We start from the raw sequence: 21,771 nt of genomic DNA, 5'->3' as shown, positions 1-21,771 counted from the left end.
AGTTTCAATCAATTAGTGGCGATGGCGTTTCAAAGGGTTTTCGTCGTCGTCTTTGAGCATGTGACTACAATATAATATAATATTATTACACTACACGACAATAGGTATGATAAAATAATATATTAGTATGTCATATTTTAACTTTAAAAAGATTTTTTTAATTGCCTCACGATTGTCGTGTTCGTACTTAATATAACATTACTCCGTATAATATTTTATAGTTCGCGGTCGGTTGTCGGTATTATTGTCGCCATCGTGATATCATAAATTTAGTATGTACCTATATTACGTAGATATATGCTTTTTTATAGAAAAACGTTAATAATTGATCTCGACGAAGGGAGACAATAAATATTATAAATAATAATACGTTTCATACCTGAAATTACAGATATTACTGGTACTTATAAGAAGTAGGTACATTAAATTTTGAGGTATCCAGTCAAATGTAGTAATTTATATCAAGAGGTTCTTTTAAGTAATATTATTTTTTAGGTGGTTCCTTAGCAATAGCTATTTAGACATCACATGGCTTTCACTGTTCTCCGATTAGATTTCATATTGTAGCTTAGATAAACTTTCGATTCCTACACCAATAAACGATTCCTAACACAGTTTTTAAAACATATTCTATGAATTTAAAGTGACTTATACTGATGGCAAAAATTATAGAATTATCAGAAATTTGAAAATGCGAGGAGCAATTTACTTTGCTATTTTTACTGCCTGCTCACTGTAGGCGCAATTTACAAACGCTCATAACATTATAATATTATAGTATTATACACAGATAGTTGCCGTCTCAAACAAAGTGTAAGACAAAGTAATAATAAGCACTAAGGTGTCCGCTAAAGAAAGGTCTCAATTCAGTACTAATACGCCTTATTGTAATGGAAAACCGAGTGTTTATAATTATTGTCACATGACAACAAATCATTGCTTGCTAACCCTTTCGAGCTTAAAATATTGATTTACATAAATATGAAGAATGAAAAATAAAAATTATGTCGACAAATGTGAAATTGAATAGGAAATTGTAAATTTCAATATTCGATGAAAAATAGTACCTATCACTGTATTAGGAGTTAATATTATCGGTTACCTGTTTAAAAAAATAAAAAACAAAATAATATAATTATTTACTTTCATTAATATACTTTAATATTGTTACTATATTTCCAAATTAAGAGGAAAACGGACTTTGACATGGTTTTGACGGACTGCGGTGCGTGATAATCTGCAGAGATTTATTATTGCCTATATTTTTTGTTCAGACGACAAGTCACGATATTCGATTAATCGTTTATCGCTCGGTGGTCGTGACGTGGTGACGCGGCGCGGTCGTCCAAACCGGTGCCACCCGCGCCGGCGCCGCGACCGCTCCACCCACCCGCCCACCGTAGTGACGCGCCGCGATCCGTGCGGCCATGCGGCCACGCCGTCGACAACATGTTGGCCGCGCTAACAGTGTACCGGGCCCGTCTTCGCGAGTGGTTGCGGGAAGTGACGGTGTCCGGTAATTACCGCACGGCTACCGGTACCGCAACCGACACCGGTACGATGGACCGCGAAAACGGCACGGCAGCAGCGCCGTCACTGCTGACCAAGCAAGTGCCCCCGCCACCGCCGACGCCTCCTCCGTCGCGATCTGTGCCCGATGACCGGCCACCGCCGACCCGACCAACCGTGGACCCGGCCGAGGAGGAGTACATAGCCACCGTCCTGGCGTCCATGCCCGAAGACATGCCGCTACCACCGCTAGCGTATACCAGGCGCCGGTCAAGCAGCAAAACGCACACACGCCTGTACCGGATACGGTTACCACCCAAACCGAGGAGGGCTAAAAGGTAAACAGTATATTGCCCAATCGGCACTGCAACAGTATCGTCTGAAACTCAGACATTTGTTTTTTAACCATAGCGGCATATCGAGATTATATTTTGTCCCCGGGGGCAAACACAATTTTGTACAACTACTATACCTCTCCCCAAACAAAATGAAAAACATTTTCAGGTTTTTCCATCAGCCGACTGTGTACACAGACAAATGTACTATGGTGTACATATTACACACTTTTTATAATTATTATTTTAAATAAAATGAAATATTTACACTTTCAAGCGTCTTTGGTTGAGAGAGGCGCAACCACACTACTACTCACCACACCACCCAACCCCATTGATCCAACACTGAATTTAGGATCAATGTTTAAATATTGCATCCAGTATTTTTTAAGGTCGTTATACCAATAATTGCACTTACCTTTCAGTTTTACCTTTAGGTGTGAAAAATAATATGCTTTTTGTCTGATTTTTGTGACACACTCATTTCGTATCTTTTTCCCTTTAAAATTGAATTTCTTCGTAAACGAATTTCACTATATTAAATTAGACATCATAGCAGTTTAAAAAGTATTTGTGAATCTATCAATAAAAATATTTTCAAATTTCAAAAAATGACATTCGAATCACTAACGTGCTTGAATCAATAAAATTTATCTATAGTGTCATAGCCGGTCAATGTTTATCAAAGTAACTTATCGCAGACTTATACAATTTGCATATTAATTGTTTGTGTCTTGTGGTACATTAAAATAAAGTAACGGTTAAAGCTATAAATCCGATTAAGACTAAATAAAGGAATTCAATTCCAAACGTTTTTAATGCATATTATCGCATCATGGTTAGGTTAGGTTTAGTGTCATTCTATTCCAACAACTATTATTTGCTATTCATCATGTTTAATAACTGATTAATTTCGAATAAATAGGTGTATTTGTGTTGTGTTTACACTAAGAACGATAAGTGCTGTAATAATTTCATATTTACTAAAAGTAAAATGTAAATGAAGTGAAATATGAATGGATGCTCATATTTTACCATAATATAGGTAATACCTCGCAGATCACCGCTTATCGACGGTTAGTGTATTCTGGTATTTTTAATACAAAATTTTTTTAAAAATTTGTCTATTTTTTATTTTATGGAGCGTATTTTAGTGCATATTTAATCATTTTAATGCTGGGCTTACAATAAAATCCATAACGAAAAAATTTCTCTAAGATATGCAGCTAAATTTATGTGAAAAAAATTAGGATACCGTTTCGTTTATGAAAATATGCACTACATAATATAGGTACAATACAATATAAATTGTAAAAATGTTGAAATGTGTTGGATATACCTTTTTTATAATGTATAGCGAAAAATGCAAAATATGTTGAGTTAAACTTTGAATATAATTTTTCAAAACCAATACTTAATTTGCTTTTAAATAATTATATTATTTATATTTATATTTATATTTATATTATTATTATATTTGAATATTCGATAATTATTGATGTATAAAAAATAATGGAAACGCATAAAGTCCTGAACCGAACCCATTTATGTGATTTTTCCGGCATAGATAAGAATTTTAGTGATCAGTTGACTATGATGACTTTTTGTATTTTATTATTATAAACATAGTTATTTTTTCAAGCCTTACAAGTATATAATTTTCAAAATAGTTTTGATATTTCTAGACATTTTAAATATAAAAAATTTAAAATTTATAAGTTTTATTTTTATTTTAAATTTATAATTTAATTAAATCTAATACGAGATTCCTCATAATAATATTACAAAATGTATAAAAAAGAGTTATTAAAGGTTTTTTTAAAAATAATTTAGGTCCCAAATAAAAAAAATAAACTTAAAGAATCGAACGCAAGCTGTAATATTTGCATATCTGATTTATGAGTGTGGAACATTATGTATATTATAGTCATATTTAAAGATATAAACAAAAATACAAAAAACATAAATTGCAATTATTGCAAAATCGTATATTACTTTTTTATTATTATTATAATAAGCCAGACTATGACGAGCACAGAATCTTGTTTTCTTCGTTTTGTACTAACGTGATTCTCAGAAAACCAGTGTACCGACAAATCCCGACCATGAATGGAAAAATCAACTGGAAAATCGCAATTGATATTTGGCGAGACCGTTTCTCGTGATCGTTTTTCACATCGACATTTTTGTTCATACGAGAGGGGCATATAAACTGCAACCGTCGAGAGAATCGTCATATTCGTTTGTCTGCTTAGCCGAATCAAAAGATAACCAATGTCAATAATAATGATTGTATTCGCTGTCGTGACTTCGATAATATAGTATTACATAATACACTTTGCAATAAGTTGCTCTTAACAATCTCTCCGCCATATTTACCTGGGTGTTTCACCAAGCATGTTCATCTCAATTATTTTTCTTCATTTTTATTGAAATTGTAAGTAAATTTAACGACAATACCTATTTGAAATTATTTGAATGTTTATACCATCTGAGTATGATGGTATTAGTTTAATAATTTGTTTTTCACTATTAATTAAGCGATAAACAGATTTTTTAATATTTTTTTTTTTATCTTCATAAAACTTGAACGAGTCACTTTCTAATTTATTGAGATGTCTAAAATGAGGATAAGAGTCCTTAGAAATAGATTTACTAAAATATAAGATAGGTGTAATATTGGAGATCTAATATTTATTATTCTTAAATTATTTTATAAAAAATATAATTTTTTATGCATTAATATTAGTTTACTAACACTTTTAATTTTAAAATCATAATCTTCAAGTATTCCAACCTCATTATAATATATTACTATTTTATACCTTGATGAAATTTGTTTTAAATATTTAAACTCTTTCAAAAAATGCCTTCCCATTAACAATTTATAGGAAAAGGGTAAATTCGCAATTTTAAAAGAGAAGTTAGTATCATCAAAATAAAAAAATATCTTCTCAACGATTTATATTAAAATTTAAAATTGAAAATGGCAGTGCACATTTGTAAAAAAGAAGTTGGTATAGCACTATAGCCACAAGACACTCATAAATAGTCCCAAATATTTGAAAATATGGCTCTTGAGTATAATATTTAAAAGTTCCAAAAACCAAAATTTTAATAAATTAATTATCAAAGGAAAATATGGTTATATCCTGGCAACCCCGAAAATAAACCGCCCATTATAAGACCTAAAATAATTAACAAATTTCTCGGATTGTTAACTTTCATAATACCGGTCATAATGCACCACGTTTCTGCCATTGTGCAAATTGTGGAACAATTTTCGTTAATATTGCTTCGATAATCGAAAATAATACGACCTACCAGGGACCGCAGCTTAGCCAGCGAAGCACATAATTATTGTATTATACTCTGGTCAGCAATCGGAACGATCAAATATTTGGATGATTGTATTAATATTCCACTGACATGTGTAAGACTCCGTAAACTTAAAATCTAATACCATGGTATACTATAGCAGATAGTACCGGTAACAAATCAGGCTTGGTAATTTATAGACAAATATTCCGTATAGTATATTTATCAATACAAGCATAAGTTAACGATTGTCCGTGAAGACTGAAAAATGGAAGTCCATAGACGTTTTGTTCCAAAAATTTAGAAATTATGTCCTTTTGCAACATCTAAATATGTACCTACTACACCTATACAATATAGTACTACAACTAGTACAACTTCATTATAGAGATGAGAATAGCTGTAGAGATTGGAATAATAGCTATTAGTAATTAAATTAATATACCTTATATACAGTTATCAATATTTATTGTATTTACGTATTATTTATGTTTTTTGAATATTATTTTTAATAGATTATGAATAATTGTGACACTGAATTTTGTTTTATGCGTTATTAAATTAATATTTTGAAATAAGATATTCCTATTTAATTTGGTATTAATTAAACTTGTTTCCCAATGTATTATTTACAATCAATATTTTATATAAATAAACAAATAAATATTTATATATACATAAAATAATTATTTTGTCAAAACAACAAACCATTTAGTACTCCGTAGCCACTGTACATATATATTTTAAATCGAACTCCCGTATTACCACGTATAATACAAATCTAAAACGTAATAAACTTGTAGATGTTGACCGGTGATTACGAAGGTATTAAAATGACACTAAAAAATGGACTTTAGAGATATGATATACGTATCATAAAGTTGTCAAAGCTCCCTTGAGAACCAATGTAATGCTTCCCGAAAAAATAAATTGCATATTATTTTTTACGGTTTTTAAATTTCAGCTTAAGCCTTTAAGTTATAAAGATTTTTTGTGTTTTATTATTTTTTGAATACATTTAAACTAAACATAAAAACTATTCATCAATCATTTTTTTTAAACCACTCTAGTCAAGTCTATCATAATACTGTTCACGTATAGTTTTTAATTTTCATTCTAGGTGTACAATATTTCTATATAATATGTATTTTATTCAAATTTTACCATCTAGACATTTTAAAGTTTAATATTTTGTACTTTTCATTTTGATGATCAAACTGTAAATCTTATAATCGGAGGTAAGGTTGGGAGATAAAGGAGTTGAATTATGTATGATTTTAAATCTAAAATACCAATTCCAGACTTACGAAATGCAAAATGTATAATACATGTATATATGTATTTTATAAGGGTATAATTTATTTCCGTGTATTATTATACAAAGGTTTCAACAAACAATGTATAAAACATTAAATTACAGTTTTACTACTATAAAATAATATGCAAACACACACTGTATTTTGATATTAACTGTTATACATTTATTTTGTTCATATATAACTAATTGTGCGTAATAAATCAAAATGGATAAACAATGTATCTTTTAACTACATATTATTATTATGATTAGGCACGTCGTGAAAAAATATAATAATATAGTTTTTCGGATATTGTTTTGTTAATGGAAAATCTTTTGAAACCTTTGGAGAATCGATATCAGAGATAATTACTGTAATTTTATAATAGAATAAAGTACAAAAAACCGCAACAATAATAACCCAAGTAAATTTCCATGTCAAGGCTCATAAATGGATATGCATCGATAATATATTGTTACAGTGCCGACCTAATTTGGTACCTACACGCTGGTCATGTTTTTTTAACTACCGTGTATCATATTTCAAATGAAAACAATAAATAATATGTTATCCTTCCAAAATCAGTGTAATGTAATGATCACCATCGAGCGAGGTCATTGTATAGATGCAACGCTAAACCATAATATACAAATATATTATAGTTGCAATGTAATGCAATAGTTGTAGTTAGCATTGTACACATAATCATTATGTTGTTCGTTTCTTCTTCTGTTAAAATACTGTAAGTATGGTTTTATAGTTGGAAAGTTTTAAGTAAACCTAAAAAGCGAGCAAATCGCATTGATATTAGTTATACTGATACGCATAATGAATGAACATTGGCTTTCCAATACACACGAGTATAGGCTATACATTTATGTATCTTATAAATCCTTTTTTTTTGTCAAACTCATAATCGTCAGCATTCAGAGATATGATTTTATTTAATATGACCTTAGATTTTGTTATAAAAACATAACTATCATAATTTTTTTGCCCATCGGTATATATTATATAGATACTTTATTCAAAACTCAGTATGTGCGTCAAAAATACGAACTAGTTAAACTAAACTGTAGCCTTCAGGATTACACAATATATTTGCCTTAAATATTTAATTTTAATTTTCAAGGCGTTAAGACCGTTTGAGAAAATAATTTCATTAAATATTGTGAGTACTTAGCCTGTATAACATGCATCTACAATAATTTGGTATACATTTTTTCGGACGCATGTAATTTATTTCGTGGGACACCAAGAAGCCTTTGTAACTATTATAGAACATGCATATTTAACTAATTTAGAAGACTTGGGGATACTTGGAGATTTCCTGGTGTTAATATATTATGTTTATCTGATTTTTCCAGTATTTTAAACTGTTAACTCATACAAATATTCTTGTTGAATAACATAGCAATTTAACATTATCTAGTTAATATTTTTTCAGATTTAAATTCTAAATAATTATTTTTGATTATCATAATTTGTTTTGGACTTGATAGACGATAATTAAATTCGTTAATTTCATTATCGTCGATTAAATCCGTTATGACATTGTGAGCCGATTGTTTAGGGCATTTATCAACTACTCTGACGTAATATTCCTGAGGAATATTGTATATTACATATTTATTTGGTTATTATATATCTTGTCTGATGAGATAATTGTATTTAAATATATTCTATATTTATAATTGATATTGTAAGGCTTATAATAATATTATTTTATAAACTATCAAATATGGTTAGTTATCCACACTGAAACATATTTTGTTATTATTTATCATAATATAATATGCATTAACACTTCATGAATCGGTACAATACAATTCATTTATGCATTGTTGCTAAACAATAACATTGTGAGGTTCACAGGTGAGTTAGGAAAATATACCTAATATTTTACTTAAAAGTCTGCTTAAAAGTTTGAACTGGGTAGAGTTTGTTATAATATTTTGAATTGATGTGTCAATGGACGTCCTATTGTGCGTCGTCAGGTTTAATATATGAACACACATTTCATTTTTGTATCTATATTATACTTATTCTGTTTTTGTTATCTTATTTTATTATTAGTTTTCCTATATTTTCCTATATGTTATAGGTTTTAAATTCTGCCAAACATTAATAATAATTCAAAAACAGAATTTAATTTTACCGTTTCTGGGTTAACGTGTGGTGGTGAATGAATTAAAGTTTCGTAGCAAGTCATTTTTTATCCTCGATGCTGTTCAGTGTATTAAATAAACATATTATACTCCCAAAAGTGTAACATTCGATTATTTTGAACTTATTTTATTTCTGTTTTAGAAATGTGTATGTCATTTATTTATTACAACTGTCAAACATTTTAAAACCATTTTTTATGATGTTAAAATGTTCCACAATGGAACATTTATAAAGTTTTATTTTTTTCCCACTTAATTTCTGATATTGAAAATAAGTTTTACCACCTACATATAAATAGTTTTAATTTTATTCAATTTCATTAAATATTCATTATTTTTATACATTATCGTTATATAACTCGAAGCAAACAAGTGGTGTCTTTGAAATAATATACAATTTTACTGTGAATAAATGTTGAATAAGATACTATGGAGGTACTGGTAGGAAAATAACGTTTCTACTTTAATGCTGTTTAAATATTATACATGATGACAAGCTATGTACTGTTCTTAGGTAAGAAATAAGGTTAGGATAACCTAGGATTTATGATTATCTTATTGTAAGAAATGTATTAGAAAAAAATATTCAGTTTTGTTAAGGTGCCCCATTATTCACTTGCTTCCTTAACTAGTTAAAATTTGTATTTCATCGTTTATCATAATTTAGACCCCGACTAAATTTTTTATAACTTTTTCGTATTTATTGAAATAATAAATGAAAAAAAAAATTAAGTCGAATTTGTTTAAAAATATAATGTTCATTTATGTAAATGTAAACTCATTAGCTTAGGTGCACTAAAACTATTCATCGTAATCGAAGTATGATGTAGCCGATCAATAAGTATACTGAAGTATTGCAGGTGTCTTTCCCTGCATGCATAATATAATAATTTATCATGCATAATATATTTTCTATATCCCAGTAGTTTATATAATAAATATTCAATTTTTTGTCCTCAAAATATTGCTTTGGGGTTAACAAATTGTAACTAAACAAACATTGAGATCATAAAAATTATAAATCAAGAGTTTTATATTAACTTGAATATATCAAACAAATTTTATACTATTATGTAACAATTATTTTACAATATATTCGAATATGAGAGAAGTTCATGTTTATGTATAGTGTATACGAATAAACTTTTTTATAAAAATTTAAAAATAAGATTCTCTCAACTTCTGCAAGTTATGTTAAAGCCTGAATAATTATTTACACTTAAAATTTCTGGATAGTGATATCGGATACGAATATTAAAATTGCTTTGTTAACTCCTTCTAAATATACGAATGGCTTTAAGGTCCCGTATTCGAAAACCGATCAAATACACCGTACAATGCAATTTTAAGTAAAGCATATTTATGTGGGCACCTGTAGGGTCGTGCCTGCCTGTTGTCCACGCTGTTGTAGGATTATATGTGACACGAAATACGCTCTCGTGGTACGTGAGTTAAATTTAAAAAAAAACTCATTGATTACAAAGCTTGTAAAAATAACGACGGTAACCAGACGTTGCATGCAGGACTCCGAGATAGGTTGTTGTTTGGTTGGTTAGAGCGCTGTAGAAAAGGACGACATGGTCATGACGGCCATAGAGTGGCAGGTGGATTTATCAGAGGTTTTCGTCATTCAAAGAACTAGTTTTTTCTTCGACATCTGTGACTTTTTTTCGGACACCCTTTCTCTTCGGTGCCATGTAAGAAAACCACACGCGTCTTATGTCTTTCCGTTAAAATTACATGTCGATTTCTAAAAATATGCGATCGTATGATAAGGATCGTTACCTATTGTCAATGATGAATTATCCCTGATTATCAGTTTTTATATTACGACAATCTGTCCGTTTTTCACATTAATCTTTTGTATTTAAGTTTGCCTAGTACAATGATGTGTGACTGTGTGATCATATCATTATACCTAAACATTTTATATGTATATTTTTTTAAACACACCTTTTTCTATTACTATCTTACCATGAACTGGAATACTTCTACATTTTTCAGGATATGTTAATCATAGTTTTTATGTCAAAAATATTAATTTTGTGTGTCAAAATATTGTGTTTCTTACCTATTTGTTTCAACATAAACTCAATAGTTATAATATTATGTGGAATATTAGTACTATTTTATCAATCAAATTTATACGAACGCTTAAGTGTTATTTACTTATCACATACTTACCTAATAGAAGTTATTGAATTGATATTTTTTTGTAATATGATATTATTATTATTTTTTTTTTTTTAGAGTAATAATTATAATAATTTTTATAATTCTTCATTAGTAAATATTATTTTAATTATTAAAATTAATTTTGAATAAGAGTCCTTTCAATAAGAAAGCTAATTAAACTAGAGATTCGGATATATTCTGTTTTGTAGCTTTTGAACATTGTGAACACAAAATTGAAATTACAATTCCATCTTATTTTAAATGTGAAAAAAATCTGCCTGATAGAAAAAGTAAGTTAAAAATTTGATATCCGGCAACGATAACATTCATTTTTGAGGTGTGTGGTATATTCCATTTTTAATATGAAAAAACCAGCTGATTGTGTACGTCCAATTAAAAACTTTGATGCGGCGAGGGATAACAATATTATTATGATTGCTATTAACCAGAAGAAAATATTTTATTTCTAGACTTCATTAGTGTTCTTTGTTGTAAGTTAAAAAAAGAAAAAAATTGAATTTATTTATCTGATTTAGATTTAAAATTTACAAGACATTCTTAGAAAAAAATGATAAATACATCTTTTTCACACAGAATAATTTTAAACCTGGTTAATATTTTTCGTATTTATGGATGGTATAAGGTACATTTAAACAGAATACAATTTAATTAAAACTGAAGACATTGAAAAATTAAGGAAAATATTGGACTAAAAAGGGTTTGTGTGAGTTTAAAATATAAATATAACAGTTGTCCACTTCTGAATATTGAGTAAAGTATTATTTTTATTTTTTAAAACAGTGCTTTATTTTAGCTTCAAAACTCAAAAACGTTTTAATTTGTATTGACCTTTATTTTAATTACTATTTATTCAATAACAAAAAATCAATAGAGTTTTTTCACTTGTCTTTCTTCCGTTTTGGTTTTAAATGTGTTTTGATATTCATTACGCATTTAAATATGTGCATACATTAATTATACAGTGATCTTAATTGTTAGGATAAATATATGGCCTCCAAGCTACGGTTTGTAGTTTAAAATAATTTGTAAATTAATAATACTTAATTAAAATAAAATTTCACAAAAAATGTGTAATATTACTATATTAATATAATATTATTTCTTGTTATAATTAAATTAAATAGATGATTTCAAAATATAACTTTTGAGTGCGTATTTTTTTAAACGAACGTGTTCACGTTCAAGTTTATTGGAAAAATGAATGAGTTCACAAGGTTGTTAATTAATTTTTTTTAAATTAATTGAACAGGAATTATTAGAAGAAAATATTATCTACTATAATTAATCAATTTATTTATTAAATTTTCAAATAAATTTAGCCTCTTATAAATCATCTAAATTCATTAAAATACTAACATCGTTCACATTTAAGTTCAATTCAATAAAAACGAGCGACGTTTGCGTATCGTTCACTAAATATGAACTCTAACGTATGTACGTGCGGTCATCAACGACGTTCTTTCCCAACACTGATGTTAATTATTGAACAGCTGTCAAATATAATATACATATATGTATATTATATTTATGTTTAATATATCTAAAATATATGTATATAAATAGACATATAATAATTTATTATATTATGGTTTATATGGAAATGTAAATCAAAATAGTGTTGTAATTCCTCCACTATTTACTATGCTTTGTGTTATTTTTATCTCGTTACTTGCTCACCACCACGTTCAGGTAGGGTATAATGGAAAGCTATTGTATTATTATAGGTCTACGAGTATGACTGTAAGCGTGTATCGCTGTAGAGAGAATCTAAGAAACGTTGGTGTTTTCTGGCTATATCATGTGATTATCTCCTTGGATACGAAAATTTAACTATTACCCAGGGACGTGACCTTTGTTACAACTGACGTATTATATTAATATAATAATATCATACCGTTATTAATAGAATAATTATTATTAAATGAAAATGGCCACTAATAATATATTATTTATTATGTATAATAGTCTACACCAAATAAAGTGTTTGTAAGTAATTACTGTGAAGAAACAATAGGTAATGTAAGTTTCCGTTTTTGTTGTTTCATTTAAAAAAGGGTTACATACCCACTTTCCCAACGTCCTATAGGGTTACGGTTACCTAGATAGCCTGCACACAGTGGAAATAGAAACGATTTCAATTAAGCAACTAGAATAAGAGATTGCAATACTGTTAATAAACTTCTGCCAAAGCGGCGATTGATAATAATATATAATACGATATTATTATGATGTCGTGGCAGATATTCATATAGTATACAGTGCACACCAAACGCACTATGTCATAATAATACTATTGTAATTTTCCGTCTTCCGTTTAATGACTGAGGGACGAGGGTGGAAGCTTTTATTCGTTTAATCCGCACGTGCGTAGGTCGAATACAACTACACATCACTGGGGCTGCAATGGTACAAAACCCGAGTTTAAAGATAATAATAACGATAACAAAGTAAATTATTATGCTGTTATACTCCTCTCGAATGATGTGTAGGCACAACGCGCGGGCCTGCACACTGACAAGGGTCTACGAAAACAATTCATTATGAACCACGATAGTTAAATACGCTCACACCGAGTCACAACACACACGTTATAAGTACACATCATAATATTAACAAATGTTGTAATGTTGTCGTTTTTTATTTCTGTTTCGAGTTTTTTTTTTCTTTATTATGTTTGCCGTCGTTATGATATCCATAGAGTATAAGCTTTCTGGAGCTGTACGAACAAAAAATTAGTACAACAAAACCATCCTTTGACAATAGTTTTATTTTTTGGTCAGTAAGCAGTATTACGAACATTTCTTTGGTGAAAAAAACTGTTGCATTTCGATAGAAATTTATACTGAGTTCAATGAAAAATATATTTATTATAATAATCATAATAAGTTGCATTTGTAAATTTGGTGGACAATATGAATTAAGGATTCGATGAATTTTATATCTAATATATGTATTCTATAGTACATAATATATCTATATTAGGCGACCAATGTATGTCAATTAAAATGTATGTAATTTTTTAATTAAGACAGTCACTCTTGAAGTTTTCAAACTATACATTTTTTGTTTGAAGTTAAGCTAATTTATTGAAAATCATTATGATATGATGACGTTTAATATTATAGTATATTTGAAATATTTTTATACAAATACATATTAAAAATTAATAACATATATAATTTGTATTCATTTCATATTATTGTACTAAAGTATTTAAACCATTAATGGTTTATAAACTTAATTAAGTTAATATTTTAAATCATAATCGAAAATAGTAAAAGGTGGTGTGTGTTTGGTACATTACTTGTTCTTCTAATGCAAAATCTGATGAATTAACTTTTCATTTCTTTCGTTCAATAAATGTATTCAGTTGTGTATCCAAAAACTTTCAGGTGTTTTTGTGTGTCTTTCTTATTTTATATATACCTATTCTTCGTCTGACATGTAAAAACTTTACGTAGAATTTCAAAGTTTTTAGAATGAAATTTTCGTAGAATAGCTTTCAGTGTACTGTCTACTGCTGATCATTATCAACTAAAACAAAAATAAACACTCCGAAAATGGGTTGGCGTAGAGTTTATTGATCACAAAATAATACCACAGACGAAACTGTTCGAAAACCATAAATATGCATTAGATATGTGCCTACATGATGTCGTGTTTGACATTATGAGTTATTATTGAAATAATATTTTTTCCCCTACCTGCACCCTCCATCACAATAGTTCTATTAATGAAACAGTTGTGGTTTCAAATATAGAATTCGAATAAATAGCGCAGCAATCAATAAATAGTTGTCGATTGATGTTATTTAGTGAATAAAAATAGACAATTATGCATACGACTTGATAATTGAATAATGTATTTAAGCTTTTGGTCAGTTCCAAATCACTTATATTTAGTTAACTTATACTTTTCATAATTCATACTATTCGTGATTTTTTTGAGACAATGATTTAGTAATGTTTATTTATTTTTCCCTGTATAAATTATAAATACATTTTCTTTATCTTTTACCTTAAAAATAAAATATGTCTCTATACTTGCATTCGTATTTTCACATAATATAATAAAATATTACATTATGATCGGGTAAAAGCGTTGATATTTCTGTCATGTTGTTTTCCTATATTCATGATCTCCTGTCTTTTATAAGTAACAATTTATAGATAGAGTGACAGGTGAAAAAGGATAAATATTAAATTTATCACAGTAATGGTAATAGACTTTCATTGTACAAGACTTAAGCTCCTTCCTAGAACAGAATAAAGGGTTAAACAGAAGAAAAACCATTTTTGGTAGTAAAGAAAAGCCTCACGACATTTCATTCAGTCGATATTTTTCTTTCAAAACGATATCCTTTGGGATAGACAAACTCTTTCGTCATTGGAACAAAATATAAAGGTTTCAAATTTTCAATAATGTCTAAAAGATTTAAAAAAAAAAAAGCATTATCTTTATGATATATTACAAAATATACAAAACCAACATTTATGTTTACTGAACATCAATGCCAGCTTTTATTAACTTCTTTTTGTAGCCATTTTGAAATCACTACAACTGTAAAACAGAACCATTTTAATATAATATTTATTTATTTTTACTTTTATTTTAATTTACAGAAGTTTCATAATACCTACATAATATTATATATCAATATAATATATACCTATATGTTTTATACCAATGCAGTACTACGTTCAAACTATTAACCAAAAATTAAAATATATAAGATATATTTTATACTATAGCCATAAATCATTTTATATAATCATGATCATGAAATAAATTATTTTGTGTTTTCATTCCTTTAGTGTTTTTTCCTTATATTATTAAAATCACTTTTATCAAATAAAGATAACATTAGTGTCGTTAATCGCCAAACATTTCTGAATGAAACTTTTTGAGATTTGTATGATCCCTACACACAAAGAGTTTTTCCAATAAGATTGTTACATTCAACAATTTTTTTACAGAATTATGTTTAGCTCTCTTGCATCACACTCTAAATAGTATAATATAATATTGTTGTTCCTTATGTGTTTAAAATATTATATAAATATTAGTGTGATAATTGATTTTTCATCTCAATATGACAATGACGTGTTGTTTTATTTCTATATTGTAATCCGAAATAAGTACCTATTTTGTATTCACGGGGCGTGGTTTTATCGTACATAATATCGTATGCAGCTGAGGTGGTAATATAATATCAGTATGGTATATCCGTATGAATACTTAATATAATGATATGAAATTGTGATCGAAAAGCCCTCGTACTCCTGTATTTTATTATTATAACAACGTAGGTAGTAAAAAAATAATATTCAAACATAATTAGACGTTATTTTTGGATTTGGTCATTCAGACCAACATTTTCATTTTATTAGCAACATATTAGGTTTGTTCAGTTTTGTTTTGTTTGATTAAATGTTGATAATTTTTAAACTATTCATCATAAAATGTCCTGGCTAGATTACCTCAATTAACAAATTATTGTCAGCTGCATTAAATGTGTATTTTTTTCAAGCCTTTTTCTCTATATTTTATACTACGTCATATACAGTATAAGTAAAATATTTTAACGAGAAACAATATTGGGAGCCATTGCACATTTTTCTTTATTAGTAATGAATGATGTGAAAAAACTACACATTTCACAAATTTAAGATAACATTGCATACATGCACTTTTAAATATTAAATATATTTTTACGCCTACCTACTATTTTTATATTGAAGTAAGTATGTTGGTAATTTAATCATTGTTTTATATAGTTCTTTCTTTATTATTTGAAAACGTTATAAGGTAATAACAAAATACTTGACATATTTAAAAAAATAACTTACAGAATATAATTTATAAGAATACATTTACTGTTTGTATGTATTAAAAATAAAAGCAAACGAAATACTAATGAAAATACCTTTTAGAAAACATGTTTTAATAATTAATTATATATGCTTGGAGGATTTATAGAGAGGTGCTACTGGTCTTCTGATCACCTGTATAAATTAATTTAAAAGCCTACCAATTTGTTACAGCGTAATTAATTAAATTTCAATATAAACGAATTTATACGAGAAAAATTGGGATGAATGGTAGCTTATAAAGATTATATGGCTATTCTTTTGAAGAATTAAAAAACAAATTGTCCGATAAATACATTTTAGTCTTATTTTATTTCAACTTTTTCTACGTTTAATATCTTATTAAATATAACCTTTCAAATTTGATCGTTATCTATTTAAAATGTACTTCTGTTTTAAAACTTTTTGTCGATTAAAATGATCGCCTAAAGAGCACAAGTTATCAGCTGTAAATGATAATTTATGGATATTGATTTGATTTAATTAGATTTAATTAGATGAAAAGTATACATGTATATTTTAATTTTTTAAATCTGTAAATTATTTAATATGGGTACTTTTTTAAAAGAACAGGTGACAACATAATTCTGCAAGGCTGTATAGTATAGTATAATAAAAATCTAATTTTGATTTATTCGAGATGAAACTTATATTTTTAAATTTGATATGTTATAAGTAAGTAACCCTTTTAATACACCTTCAGCATATTTTATGTAATATTTTTTAATTTATTGAACAACTTTAATTGTTCATAAGTGTATTATGAAACAGGATGATTTTGAATTTCAATGAAAAGACAGTTTCTCAAACAGAATTTGAACCACACAATAAGATGTGTTATGCGAGTGTGCGGTGGTACTTACCTACCTATCTACCTACTGTAGTTTGTGTCCTTAAAACGGTTTAGAATTCAACCATGGCGAATAAAACATAATTACATCGCAAGCGAGTTAATTTATTAATAACATTCGCCAAAACTATATAATACGATTCGATTAGGCTATATTATTAAGTGCAACAGCACCACAGACGGTTGTAAAGATCTGATGTCTCCGTATATATGTATCGTCTGTACCTATATGTATGTGTATCATAGAAATGTCTATTTGTATTTTATGCCATATATCATCTTGCAGTGCAGCAGTGTGGTTGACAACGTTGGAGATTTTCCTTGAAATCCGGGTCGATCGACTAATAAGCAATGATGCTATTACACGGCGATTCTGAAAAATACCAGCGATTTTCAACGGAAAGCACTTTCGATAATATACAAACACACTCGCACATCAGCTCCATCCGTCCGCGTGTGGAAAGAATGAACGAGTTACAGCAGAAGTGTGGGGGATAGAGGAATATTTGGCTTTATTTTTACCACACGATAGTATGCACGGGAGTATTCGGAAAATCCACCTGAGTCCGTTTTTGACAATCTTATCTGTGCAGATATAGCGTTGAAAGAAGGAGACGGAATGTACCACGATGGTGGGGAAGTGTATGGAGAGACATGAGTGGTAGGATCGGGAGAGATGAAAAAAATGTCATTCCATCCTCGGGGTTTACGTCGAGTAGGTACACGCGTTTGCCTGCCCGGGGTAAGACCTTACCCGTTCCTAATCCGCCGACGACGGGAAACCGTCGACCTTTTCAATTCCTATTACTATCTCGGCTCAGGTTTAACTTTCCCTTCACACCGGCGTGTTTCTGAAATAACCCAAATCCATATTTACGTGTAGGTATGTTATTTACATGACGTGTGCATGTGCGTGTGCGTGAGCGTGAAAAGAGCGTGAGTAGATTGAAAACCGTTTGTGCGCTAGATAAAACGGCCGTCGGTAAAATTTCAATGTGTTGGTACGGGATCCATGCGTTTCGAGCGGAGGGGGTCCCTCGTTATTGATCCGCTAACAGGGTGACTCGCTCGTAGGTAGGACAGCTACGCGAAGGGTCGAAGAGCGGGTCAGAGGTGTTGTAGGGTGGGGGGTGGGGAGGTAGGAGGTGAAGTCAGTCATGATTATTATACACAAACCCTCACCGGGTGTAATGTGCACCTTCGAGTTACACGTATTTCATAGACACAATCGTAATGTTCGTATAATATTATTACGTCGAATCTTCTAAAGGCCGCATAAAACGACTCCGTGAGTATCATCTTCAAAACCGTCAGATTTTTTTTAGCGTATTTGTTATCCGCGTTGTACGGTTAACCACTAATCACAAACTACGAAATGAATCTTAGCAAACAAAGTGTTTTTTTCGGGAATCAAGTTCAACGGCAATAATTAGGACAAAAAGTACCAACAGTATTTTAAACAGCTTTCACAATATATTTACCAATACATTATTGATATAAAAAGTATGGTGATTTAAATAATAGTTATTGATACTTTAACCTTTAGTCGAAATTCATTTTTATAATCAAGTACAATATAAGATCAGGGTTCTTTAAGATATAAAACAAAAACTATTATCATATTTACTAAATTATTATTTTCGAGAAAACGTTACTCTTATTAATAGTTAATTCTAGTAAAGATTTCTTAAGGACTAATAAAATTATTAATTATCATTAATATTATTATCACTATATTCTACCCTAAACTAATCTATTTATTTTAATTTCTGAGAAATGTTATAACATTGTAAGTTTATTTTTTGAGATATCGCATACTATTTGTCGGGCTTTCAAAATATTACGGCACTTTGGTTTTAACTTTGGCGCACTATTATTTAGGTACTATGAACTTTTATTTCTTTTATTTGGTTTTTGGTTTCTGTAATACGCACAAGAGATAAAAACAAAAACATTAACTATTTTCTAAAATTTGATTAGTTGTTTTTAAGTTGAATTGTATTCAAATAGAATTTATATATTTTTAGAGGTTTTAGTTTTATAATAATTGTTGTGTATATCACTCCCTCGTTATAATCTATTTAATTTTTAGGGATGTCATTTAATTACCTATTGACTTGAGATGATAGACGTGATAGAAGAACTAAGGGAAAATGAAATATGCAATGTTTGAACTGACAAATTCGTTCAAGTATAATTTAACTTGATCACTATCATTGAAGAATAACAATTTTTTGATTTCATTGGGAGGAAAATCATATCTTCATTTCTTTTATTCAAAAACAGATTTATTTAGTCTATCTAACATACACTCAAGACTTTTTAGTAAACGTGCTGAGCTTAAGTACTACAGCATACGAAATTTTAATTACATCGAATTACTCCAAGTCTGAAATCAAATACCATATTATTATTATTATTATTATATATTTCCAAGTATTTAACTATTTTAAATTATATAATATTATGTATATTACTCATAAATTGCTGAGTATTCGTGTTTAAACGAGAACTTTCAGAAAATCTTGAAGTCACATAATATGCACAATTTGAGCGTATTCAAACCAAGCGTAATGATTACTTGTGCATAATGCACTAACCTCAAAATCCTCTTGATTCTGGCTAACATAAGGCTATTGTTTCTAACAAATGTGAATTGCACTTAAGTGCACTTATAAAGATACAAAATTAAATATTGCCGCCTTCAACTAGGCAGTATTATTTTTATTAAAAAAAAAATCAGCATTCCTTAAAATAAAACAACCTTTTGATTTTAAAGAAAAACTATAGTTTTTTTTTTAGACTTATGTTCTGCCACAGGGTTGGCACAGGATATATCTTGGTTATGTATTTTAAACGTATTCATACCTAAGTAGAATCTGAACCAGCAATGTATGGCGATATTAATGCATTTGTTTTATTCATTTCTTAGGTGGAATAAAAAAAATAAAAAAATGGACAGTTTATTTTCTTTTTCTTAACTACAATGGACCATCGAGACCATAGTTTTCTGCTTCTTTAAGCCTTTTGAATTTTCTATTTGTTGCGTCTTCAATACCTTCAGTGCCGTCATAGTTTCACGCATATCCTCTTTCGTCGAAACACTCTTATTATATAGTCTCATCCAACCACCAACGATTACAAAGCCTTTTTCTCTGTATTTTATTTTTCCGAGTTTTCTATTATAATGCTCTTTTACTACGTAGGCATACGTATACAAGTCAGGCGTATCTTGCTCATTAATCTAGTATCTTATTTTTAAGGAGCTGCCTGAAATATTTTATTGTATTGACTCGACATCAGCATTGTTTGTTCTATTATACTATATTGTAGAACTCAATAAATTCGTTTGTTATATTAAAAAAAAATGAAGATTTTTCCTGTAATATAATATAATATATAAAATATTATTATATTCTTGAATATATGTATTCGATAAACTCATAGGTGTCGCGGTATATAATATTATATTGGTGTGTTTATACTCTAAATTTCTACTTAAATATTTTCTGTTAATTATACCTAGGATGAGAATTTAAAAAATAATTAATTTACATAAAAAATAAGGTTCAAAAAGAAATTATTCAAATTAAAATTGTATCATTTTATTAGTACGTTTCAATTCTATAGCATTATTATGTTTGGAAAATTACTGATTTGATTTCAATGACAGTTCAAATGTTCCATCCAGCTGTTACTATGATTTAACGTTATTTATTTTTAGAGAATATCAAAAAGCAATTAAATAATGAAAACTGATTTATAACTGTATAACTATATAATATTTAAAATAATCTACCTACACCATACAATTTTAATTCAGTTTTAGCCATGATTGTATAAATAATAAAAAACATTTTTTATGATGGTTTATATTTTGATAGAAGTTTGACAACCAAAAATTAACATAAATAGTCAGATTTCATTTTTAGACAGTTGATTAATCGATTGAAAATCGAATTGGAGTAATATATATTTTGATATACTAAGCAGTTTCTAAGAACATTTAGTATAACTGTAAAAAAAAAACCTTAAACCTAAGTTTTTTAAACTAGGTTGATTTATCATCGTATTTCAAATTTGGAGAAACAATGGGCTAGCTAGCTGAAGTACACTTTTAATATTACTTATATAAAAGTAAAATCAGAATTCTTAAAATAAAACTACTACACATAGTGCTTAAATCATGAATTACTAGTTGTAGTTCAAGTTTAGTGCAGTATTTCA

At 28.6% G+C, this 21,771-nt stretch overlaps 1 protein-coding gene across 5 annotated transcripts in view; it reads left to right on the top strand.

Moving 5' to 3' along the window:
- Positions 1-21,771, top strand: part of LOC111026565 (cAMP-specific 3',5'-cyclic phosphodiesterase) — a 242,857-nt gene that overhangs the window by 101,488 nt on the left and 119,598 nt on the right. The window contains exon 1 of one of the 5 annotated variants that reach the window (XM_022304666.1): positions 1,435-1,847. The exons of the other annotated variants lie outside the window; for them this stretch is intronic. Coding sequence (XP_022160358.1) covers positions 1,450-1,847 — 398 coding nt within the window. The 5' untranslated portion in view covers positions 1,435-1,449. Of the gene's footprint in view, positions 1-1,434; positions 1,848-21,771 lie in introns of those variants that run through there. 5 annotated transcript variants of the gene reach the window in all.

This window comes from Myzus persicae, unplaced genomic scaffold (assembly GCF_001856785.1).
Source record: "Myzus persicae strain clone G006 unplaced genomic scaffold, MPER_G0061.0, whole genome shotgun sequence".
Taxonomy (NCBI): Eukaryota; Metazoa; Arthropoda; class Insecta; order Hemiptera; family Aphididae; genus Myzus; species Myzus persicae.
This window is presented reverse-complemented; position numbering and strand designations above follow the sequence as displayed.